The sequence below is a fragment of the Xenopus tropicalis genome, chromosome 4 (genome assembly GCF_000004195.4).
Source record: "Xenopus tropicalis strain Nigerian chromosome 4, UCB_Xtro_10.0, whole genome shotgun sequence".
Lineage (NCBI taxonomy): Eukaryota > Metazoa > Chordata > Amphibia > Anura > Pipidae > Xenopus > Xenopus tropicalis.
In genome coordinates, this window is record NC_030680.2 from 93,736,387 (window position 1) to 93,747,231 (window position 10,845).

The 10,845-nt window shown below is 40.3% G+C and overlaps 1 protein-coding gene across 1 annotated transcript; it reads left to right on the forward strand.

The window, feature by feature from the left end:
• The first annotated feature begins 894 nt into the window (after positions 1-894).
• On the forward strand, positions 895-6,966 carry ccnb1.2 (cyclin B1). The gene is made up of 9 exons (NM_203790.1): positions 895-956; positions 2,916-3,056; positions 3,195-3,299; positions 4,995-5,171; positions 5,444-5,602; positions 5,691-5,927; positions 6,241-6,381; positions 6,462-6,572; positions 6,751-6,966. Exons 1-9 carry the CDS (start codon positions 936-938, stop codon positions 6,850-6,852), a joined length of 1,194 nt encoding a protein of 397 aa, NP_989121.1. The 5' UTR covers positions 895-935; the 3' UTR covers positions 6,853-6,966.
• The last annotated feature ends 3,879 nt before the right edge of the window (positions 6,967-10,845 follow it).

Here is a 10,845-nt window from a genome sequence, read left to right on the forward strand (position 1 = left end):
TTTCACTCTACTGCACCTATTTTGTTAGACACAGCGAAACGAAGCCGGAAGGAGGAAGCGCTACAGGTACCCCGGGCTGGTGCTGTTCTCTCCTAACAGGGGCACCTGCCCGGGGTACAAGGTAAGTGATTAAAGTCACTTGGGGGTGCCTAACATTTTGGCACCCCCAAGTGACTTAGCCTTTCCTTCTCCTTTAATGAATGGGCCCCCAACTGTTTATATTGTGCGGCCAAAATGTTGGTATTGCGCGCTCGTGTTCATGGGGGACCTATATAAATAACTTGTGTGGGGCCTTCTGATGGCAGCTCTGGCCTCAGCAAAGATCTGATCACTTGGTCTATACATTTCCCATTTGTTTTGAGAGACACTGCACCATTAAATTCAGGGTATACTAAAAAGTTCAGAAGTCAGATTAGTCATAGTTTTACCTATTCCGTTTATTCACTATCATAAGTGCCATGTTTAGATCCAGGGTGACACCTTGAAGATTATGCAGTTGCAGCAATCATTTCTATGTCAGTATATTGACCTGTAGAAACCAGGATGTTCTGAAACAAGTTGCATCCTTGACCAATTACTGTTAAACAACTATACAAATTACAAAAGAGAAACAAAAGACCGCCTCCTGACAACCAGCACAGAGACAAATTCTGCAATTCAAAACCAGCCTTTCTCCCTTCGCAGCTTTGGACGCTTTGTTGCCACACGACGCATTGGCCCCGCCTCCGAAAAAAAAACCTCTCACGTCCACTAATTTCCATGGGAACGCATTCGAAGTGAATCCGCACTAGCCAGTAAGAAGAGGCAGATTGTTCTGAACGGACCAATGAGAAGCGGACTGCGGGAGATTTAAACTGAGTGTGCGGAAGTAGGAGGTTAGAAGCGTGTGGCGGAGAGGTTTGTAGTGAATCAGTTGCCGTTACCAGTTTGGAAAAATGTCGCTGCGTATCACCAGAGTGAGTAAGATGAGTTATGTCTGTGTTTTCATGCCATTTGCTGTTTACTGCGGTACAAGAGGGGGCACTGGTGTAGCGAGTTCTCACCAACTACCATAGAAATACAAAGCGGTGGCTGCACTTTGTAAATGGGGTGCTTAGTAAGCAGTACTAGGCGAATATAAAGGTAGAAAACAACGGCACTAAAAATAAGGATTGAGTATAGGATATCGTCTAAGCTTCGTAATGTATGAAATGGCTGCCAGTTAAGGCTCTCCTTATGCCAGTTTAAGTACAGCAGTAACTAAACGGGCGCCCGGTGGTCGTTCCCATTCAACTCGGTAAGAGTAGGTTATAGGCGTGGGGGTGGGTAACCGGTATGTCCGCTCGCACGTCCCGCTGCCTTAGGGAAACCTATGAGTGACTCAGTTGGCCCAACCACCTACCCAGCACCCATGCTTTCAGCCCTGTATCGGATGAAGGCTTGTATTGAGGGGTGCTGCTGCTGCCCTGTGATTGGCTCACTTACCGCCCTGACCTGTCTTACCCATGGGGCCGCATTTAAATGTAAAATGTTTGAGAGCCATTGTTACAAGAGGCTGTGAAATAAGGGCGATTATTGGCAGTTTAGCCCCATCGTGACTGCCAGCCTGCAGAAGGTTCTGTTGGGAGTAAATCTGCATCTTCTCAACTCTTAAGCCACCATTTTATGGGTCTGTTGAGGCCACTGGGAATAACACCAAAGGGCGTGGTGAGCAAGATGTCCCTTACACTGTTCTACACCATGACTTGTCTGCAGCTGCCCAAGAACCACACATGTGGGATTTACTGGTTATGGAAACTAAAAGGTTGGGTTCAACTCAAAATGGGGTGTCCATTTCCCTCCTATTGCCTCCAGACTAGATAAATCCATGATCTTAAATCAAACCAGGCAGGGAATCCACTGCAGCATTCAGTTAATGCCTGTAACATTGAAGGCATGGCTTTCTGTGTTTAATTACAATGTACTGTTAATGATCTTAAAACAAATATATAAAAACATCTGCTACTTCATTTCTGCAATAGCTGTTGGGCATGAGAATGGTGCTTAGAGCGGTGACATCTTTAAGATGGACATTTCTTTTAAAAATTGGTTCATGGTTAGCTTGTAAATTAGCTTGTTATCCAGAAAACCCAAGTTCAAACATTCTGGTTAAGTGTGTTCTGTAATGTGGATCACCATACCTTAAATCTAAAAACTACATATCAAACCCAGTATTCTTTGCTACCAACATGGATTTATGAAACTTGGTTACCATGAAGTACAAGTACTGTTCTCCTTTTTACTGAGGGGCAGTACACTTAAAATTAGAATTTACTTAAACAAAACTCTCTGGGCGATAACTTTTGTTTTAGCTGATTCTTTTCTTTTAAGGTAATTCATATATTTAGTAGTTATGTGACTCTAAACCTCTACTCTAAAAGACTAGAACCTGGTTGTAGGTGGGAATGCCAGGCAGTGAATGGGGTCAGCAGGCATTGATGTAATCTATTCAAAATGGCCAATACTTAACTTTTCATTATGGTAAACTATTACACCTTGCTCTGCAAGGTCTGTTGCCGAAAAGTTTAAAATATACTACACTGGCAAACTACCATTGTGCTTATGCCATATAATATAAACCTATGTTGTCATTTACTAACTGGTCTGACTTTCACTTGGGCAATAGCCATAGTGACAGATCTGTTTAGCCAGCTGCAGGAAGAATGAACTCAAATGTGATTGGGGAAATTTGCATTAGAGCAGTAACCCATGATAACCGATTTAAAGTAAGCCCAATGTGTTTCTCCAGGATATGTATATCATGGAACATTTGAGTGGCCTCAGAATGGTTACAGCATCCTATGTTTGCTTTGCTTCAGTTAATGTTTGGAAACTGAGTTTTGAATCTGGTTTCATATAGGAATGTTAACTTTTTTTTTTTTTTTTTAATTGTACAGAACATGATGGCAAATGCAGAAAACAATGTGAAAACCACTGTAGCTGGAAAGAGGGTTGTTGCAACCAAACCAGTTTTGAGGCCTCGTACAGCTTTGGGAGACATAGGAAACAAGGCCGAGCTAAAAGTTCCAGCAAAAAAGGTGGGGGTCTACCATGTACCTAATATTACATTATGTGACAATGTTTGTCTTGTACTGTTTTTGTTTTAATTGCATACTTGCCTAATGTCTCGTACAAGTGTGCTTGTATTTCAATCCTGCATCTTGTGTGTATTTTAGGAACTGAAGCCAGCAGTAAAAGCTATCAAGAAGGTAAAACCTGTGGACAAAGTGTTGGAGCCCCTGAAAGTTAGAGAAGAGAATGTTTGCCCCAAACCTGCTCAGGTATGGCTTCAAATGGTTTTTTTTTTTCCTTCCCCCTATAGATTTTAGTGGTCAACCTTAGACTTATGATGGAATATTTATATAGTGCATTGTGGCCAGAGGTTTTATATGGTAACAGGGAAGAATATTGTGGTTGAGACTCTTAATAGGTGATGGTATGCTCTGCCTTTGTCTGCACAACTATCACTTATTTTTGTACTGCAACTTAAGGTTGTAACAGACAGTACAGTCCCAGTGGAGATCGTTATCAAAGAGCTGGACATGGATATCTGTGCTATAATAGATATGGATATAATCTATGAAGTCTCAGTTGTAACAATCCTAAATGGATCTCTGGGTTACTTCTGGACTGGTAACACGGGCAGAATTATATTGACGCCAAACTAAGGGGTATAACACTGGGCTTGGGTCCAGCTTGTAGCAATATGTGAAACATTAAACATCCAATTGGTAGCCTTGTATGTAGGAAGGATTGAGCATTTAAAGTGATACTGACGGCCACTTAAACTTTTTTACACCTGCTCTTTTAATTTGTATCGGGGGGGCAGGCACGCACGGGAAAGCTTAAGCTGGCCTGTTCTTCGTGGGAAGAGCAGAGGGGGCACAGCCCTTTGAAGTAGGCAGGCAATGGAAAGATCAAGCCTGTCTGCTATCTAGTTCACAAGGCTCTGAGGGAGGGGGAGCTCCTTGAAGCAAACAAAGCTGAATCTTCCCAGTTTATGATGTAGTCCTTTTGACAGATTGAGAAGCTACAGTTGGGTTACCAGACGGGTTCAGGATCTTCAGTAGGATTTATGTAGAGAAACAGGACTTTTAGGGAAAAACTGTCAAAATTGACCTATAGCTAGGTTCATAATTTAAAAAAAAAAAAAAATTGGTATCAAGATCACTTTAAAGACCTAAAATTCTTTGCATAGCCGTGGCAACATCTTAATAATCTGGTACAAATGTTCAAACATTGAAGTATTAAGTAGCCACTTTTCTGCAGTGCATAACCAGCCATGGCTTTCTGTTCGGTGTTTGGAATGGGTGCAATTGCATCACTAGAGCCCTATATGAGACTATAGTATGTAATTTATTACAGGATATACAGCACTTTAAAGGGAAAACTACACCCCCAGAATGAATACTTAACCAAACTATTAAAGAATTTCGCCAAGCTTATATAAATATATACCTCTTCCCTTGATCCGCCATTTAGTGATGGGCTGTGTGCTCCCTCGGATCACATGACTAAAAATGATGCAGCTCTAACTGTAACAGGAAGTGGTATGGAAACAAAAGGCAGAACTTTGTCCATTAATTGGCAGATAGGCCTAGCATGTGTGCCTTGGCTTGTTTGTGTGCACTGAGAATCCTATGATCCCAGGAGGCAGCCCCTTAATTCTTAAAATGATTTTCTATTTAGGATTACCCAAAAGTATATAATACTGCTTAATTAACATAGTTTGTGATGAAGCAAGCCTTTACGTGCAAGCTTGTTTATGTAATGTATTTTAAGAGACCTACATTTGGGGGTATAGCTTTCCTTTTATGTGTTTATATAAAACACTGATTGCTGTGCCTAGACAAACCTAATTGAGTAGTATTTTAATGGTCCTTATTACTTGCTATAATTTGCAGCTCCTGGGCTGGGTTACATACAGGGCATGTGTTTTTAAGCACTGGTACCTAATGCAGCTTTAATCTTGACAGGTTGAACCTAGCTCACCAAGCCCAATGGAAACATCTGGTTGCCTCCCTGATGAGCTCTGCCAGGCCTTCTCTGATGTCTTGATTCAAGTTAAAGATGTTGATGCTGATGATGATGGCAATCCAATGCTGTGCAGTGAATATGTGAAGGACATTTACTGTTACCTGAGGAGCCTGGAGGTTGGCACTTTTTTTTTTTTTAACTGCAAGTTGAATTACCTTTTTTTGAAAGGGATGGATTGTCTATGTATCACCAGATTGGTGTGAACTTTTCTCCATAAACCCTCCATGCCAGACTGCCATGACTTTGATTATGGTCTTCTGCATAACCTTTTGTATACCCTGCATGTAACTGACAGGCTGCCCTTTATGGAATCTAAGCTTATACTGTGTGGCGCAGAATGCTGTAGTTCATTTTCATACAAGGTCTAATGTTTCTGATATCTCTTCAGAATGCACAAGCAGTCAGACAAAACTACCTACATGGACAGGAAGTCACAGGCAACATGCGTGCCATATTGATTGACTGGCTGGTCCAGGTGCAAATGAAATTTCGTCTGCTGCAGGAGACTATGTTCATGACTGTTGGCATAATTGATCGCTTTCTGCAGGTATGTTGGATGAACTTTTACCACTCCTGTTTAGTCTTTCCAGAGCAGAAATTGCATTTTAGGGCTAACTGCTATTCTCCTATTTCAGGACCATCCAGTTCCTAAAAACCAACTGCAGCTTGTGGGGGTCACAGCTATGTTCCTTGCTGCTAAATATGAAGAGATGTACCCACCAGAAATCGGAGACTTTACATTTGTAACTGATCACACATACACAAAGGCTCAAATTAGGGACATGGAAATGAAGGTGCTTCGGGTGCTTAAGTTTGCAATAGGCCGACCATTACCTCTGCACTTTCTTCGGAGAGCTTCTAAGATTGGAGAGGTAAACTAATTGTAGGTTAAAACTTCTGTTTGCTTGTGAAATCCTCTGACAAACGCAGAGAACAGACTATTTTGTCTGGGTGCAAGTCAAGTACTGTTTAAATTCTGTATAGAAGGGCTCGACTTCCCCTAATTGCATGTGTGTTTTTTTGTTTTTTTAATAAACTGGTAATCGCTTTGTTATAACATTATCAAAACTGACATACTTGGCATGTATATGGAGACTGGTTTGCACAGCAAGCTCACCTGTGTGCAAAACGGTGGTCCAGTACATGAAAATGTTTAGAAACTTATAGGGGTTTTTTTTTTTTTAGGTGACTGCTGAACAGCACAGTTTGGCTAAATATTTAATGGAACTTGTAATGGTGGATTATGATATGGTGCATTACTCGCCTTCCCAAATAGCAGCTGCTGCCTCTTGCTTGTCTCTTAAAATCTTGAATACGGGTGAATGGGTAAGTGTTTCAGACAGCTGTCCCACATTCTCTATTACTTGAAGGAGATAAAGGTCTACATGATCTGTCTAATCTTCCAGACACCAACAATGCATCATTATATGGCTTACTTTGAAGATGATCTTGTCCCTGTTATGCAACATATGGCCAAGAACATCATTAAGGTGAACAAGGGACTGACCAAACACCTGGTAAGCTTTAGCCTAACTGAATTGCACAATCTGGGTCTAATGAGAGGTTTAAAAATGAAGCTAGATTTCATGGATCTTAACGCTTGTATTTACAAACTGAGTGGAGTGAATAAAGTTCAGTATGCAAATCTATTCAACAGATGACTATTTGGGATCTAAACGTAAACTCTCTTTTCAGACTGTTAAGAACAAATATGCCAGCAGCAAACAAATGAAGATCAGCATGATCCCCCAGCTGAGATCAGATGTTGTTGTGGAATTGGCCCGCCCACTCATGTGATGGACTGGTGTGAATTATAACTGGATTGTTTGGCACCATGTGCTTCTGTAAATAGTGTATTTGTTTTACTTTGTGTTTTTAATAAAGCTCATTTTAACATTTGCCCAAAACAAATCACTTTGTTTAACTAATTTTTGACTCTTTTGGCTAAACAAGCAGACACATACTTAATGAAGCCTTAACTGGGTGCTTAACTTCTAGTTAAGAAATTTAACTAGAAGTTAAATTACATATGCCACTTTCAATAGAAAATGTTTCCCAAGACAATGTTAGAAGTAGCAGTGAAGGAGCAGTAACACAAAAAAAGATACCTTAAAGGAGACCTATTTGATAAATGGGGGGGGGGGGGTGTGGTGGCTAATTTTGTAGGCAATTATGAATAATATAGTGCTGGTTTCTCTTTGTGCTAAAAATGAATCCGATCTGTAAAGATGGCCCCTTTTATTGGAGCTCCCTATAGATCCTATCATGATCCTATTTCATGAAATGAAAGCAGGAAGTGGAACAGATGGGCAGGACTAGTGGGGTTTTGGTGTAATTTCTCAAATCAGTCAAACTTTTTTTTTAAGCACAATCCTTCTATATCTAGAGTGTAATTCACTGGTACATTCATAATTTTTATAGGATATATGTCTCTTAATAATGTATTGTTGCCTCAGACTATATTTTATATAAACAAAGCTGCTGTGTAGCCATGGGACAGCTTTTCAAAGAAGTCACAGGTCACTTAACAGAACCTCTGAATATAATGGGGCTTTATCTGCTACTTTTTTTTTTTTTTTTTTTAAAAACATTCCTTTAGGCTAGGACAGTTATGATCCAGAACTCAAAGCTGTAACAGCCAGGGCTATGGAGTCAGAAGCAACTTTGGGTACCTGGAATCAAAAGATTTATATACCAACTCCACAGCCCTGGTAACGGCTCACCATCTTGTGTTATAAATGACTATGACACACTTGGTGGGCTCTGTGCAAATCATTAAAAACAGTATTCCTTTAATGAAAATCAAGCGTAAGGTTTTGGAATGGGCCTCAGTCCCCTGACCAACATCATTAAAAAAAAATCTGTGGGTAGACCTTAAAGGACAAGGAAGGAAAGTCTGTCACTTGGGGGTGCCAAAATGTTAGGCACCCCCAACCTTGTACCCCGGGCTGGTGTCCCTGTTAGGAGAGAACAGAGCCAGCCCGGGGTACCTGCAGCAAGCGTTTCCTTCTTCCCTATTCGCGCTGCAGCCAATTGTCCGGGACAGGCACATGCGCAGTAGAGTGAAAAGCTGACTTCTCTGTTCAAAGTTCAGCTTTTCACTCTACTGCGCATGCGATCAGGAAGAAGGAAGAGATCGCTGCTACCCCGGGCTGATTTTGGATTTCTGTACCTGCCCAAGGCCACCATGAATCCATTTATGGCCCCATTTTTTTTTTTCTGATTCACTGCACATGCTCTGTGCAGCTGTCCCATTATTATATATATATATATATATATATATATATATATACAGTGGTGTGAAAAACTATTTGCCCCCTTCCTGATTTCTTATTTTTTTGCATGTTTGTCACACTTAAATGTTTCTGCTCATCAAAAACCGTTAACTATTAGTCAAAGATAACATAATTGAACACAAAATGCAGTTTTTAAATGAAGGTTTACGTTATTAAGGGAGAAAAAAAACTCCAAATCTACATGGCCATGTGTGAAAAAGTTATTGCCCCCCTTGTTAAAAAATAACTTAACTGTGGTTTATCAATTTCAATTTTCAATTTCAATATCAATTTCTGTAGTCACCCCCAGGCCTGATTACTGCCACACCTGTTTCAATCAAGAAATCACTTAAATAGGAGCTACCTGACACAGAGAAGTAGACCAAAAGCACCTCAAAAGCTAGACATCATGCCAAGATCCAAAGAAATTCAGGAACAAATGAGAACAAAAGTAATTGAGATCTATCAGTCTGGTAAAGGTTATAAAGCCATTTCTAAAGCTTTGGGACTCCAGCGAACCACAGTGAGAGCCATTATCCACAAATGGCAAAAACATGGAACAGTGGTGAACCTTCCCAGGAGTGGCCGGCTGACCAAAATTACCCCAAGAGCGCAGAGACAACTCATCCGAGAGGCCACAAAAGACCCCAGGACAACATCTAAAGAACTGCAGGCCTCACTTGCCTCAATTAAGGTCAGTGTTCACGACTCCACCATAAGAAAGAGACTGGGCAAAAACGGCCTGCATGGCAGATTTCCAAGGCGCAAACCACTTTTAAGCAAAAAGAACATTATGGCTCGTCTCAATTTTGCTAAAAAACATCTCAATGATTGCCAAGACTTTTGGGAAAATACCTTGTGGACCGACGAGACAAAAGTTTAACTTTTTGGAAGGTGCGTGTCCCGTTACATCTGGCGTAAAAGTAACAGCATTTCAGAAAAAGAACATCATACCATCAAACCCTCAAATAAAGCTGAATTACAACAATTCTGCAAAGATGAGTGGGCCAAAATTCCTCCAGAGCGCTGTAAAAGACTTGTTGCAAGTTATCGCAAACGCTTGATTGAAGTTATTGCTGCTAAGGGTGGCCCAACCAGTTATTAGGTTCAGGGGGCAATTACTTTTTCACACAGGGCCATGTAGGTTTGGATTTTTTTTCTCCCTAAATAATAAAAACCCTCATTTAAAAACTGCATTTTGTGTTTACTTGTGTTATCTTTGACTAATAGTTAAATGTGTTTGATGAGCAGAAACATTTAAGTGTGACAAACATGCAAAAGAATAAGAAATCAGGAAGGGGGCAAATAGTTTTTCACACCACTGTATATATATATACATACATATCCACTTATTGTACAGCGCTGCGGAATATGTTGGCGCTTTATAAATAAATGTTAATGTAATGTAATGTAATATATACATATATACAGAAACAGAAAGTAGCACACCCTTCAGGCAAGCAAATGCCCTCGGTGCTGGTCAAAAAATTCAATAGGCAAACCTGGTTTGGTTTGTCCCTGAGGAAGAGCACAGTTTGGTGCTCGAAACGTCGGATCTCTTTCAATAAACCTTTTTTGTTTTTTCATAAAGTCCCTGTGTGTGCGGTACTCTGTTTGCCTATTGAATTTTTTGACCAGCACCGATATATATTATAAAGGTCATGCAAATTTAATTAGCAATTAATACAGATTCTCATTACATTGCAGCTCTGAAACCTGTCATTTGCATTAGAATTTAATATTTAGCCCTGTACAACACAAGAGTCTGACTACACCTTAGCACAGTGATCCTCAACCAGTGGCTTGTGAGCAACATGTTGCCCCCCAACCCCTTGGATGTTGTTCTCAGTGCCCCCAAACCAGGTGCTTGTTTTTTTGTTTTTTTTTAAATCCTGGCTTGGAGGCAAGTTCTGGCTGCATAAAAATCAGGTGTGCCTACACAGTACCTCCTGTAGGCTGCCAGTCCACATAGGGGATACCAAATAACCAATCATAGCTCTTATTTGGCATCAAAGAAAAATTTTTCATGGTTGTGTTCCTCCCCAACACTTTTTCCATTTGAATGTTGCTCACAGGTATAAGTTTGGGGACCCCTGCCTTCAGCATCACAACAGCTGCCCAGAGAACACTGAACATGTGAAGTGCTACCAACACTCAATATTTCTCTGTTATAGAGATTCTGAAAATGTAGGCTGGTGTAAAGAGTTCTGTATATAAAATAAAGATAATACCTGTATTGTCTCTATTTTGTTATGTTGATATACACTGGCAGTGGAAGAGGCTAGTTTCTATACCCGTTATCCCTGGAACATTTCACTATTATATCAGTATATAAAATATGCCATTCCTACCCATATTTTTTTGGGTTTAGCTCCCCTTTAAAAAATTGTTTGTAAATGTAATTGCTATTAAAAAAAAGAAATATATTGTGTGTGTATTTGAATACGTTTGTCCCTTTTTATCTTTTCTGGTTATGACTATGAACGCAAAAAAGCCAGTGCAGGCTTTACAGTAT

Excerpts from the sequence above, each read along its gene's own strand:
- ccnb1.2 (NM_203790.1), top strand. The coding sequence starts at position 936 with ATGTCGCTGCGTATCACCAGA. Across the intron at positions 957-2,915 it reads TGTCGCTGCGTATCACCAGA|AACATGATGGCAAATGCAGA; the intron begins GTGAGTAAGATG and ends TTAATTGTACAG. Across the intron at positions 5,928-6,240 it reads GAGCTTCTAAGATTGGAGAG|GTGACTGCTGAACAGCACAG; the intron begins GTAAACTAATTG and ends TTTTTTTTTTAG.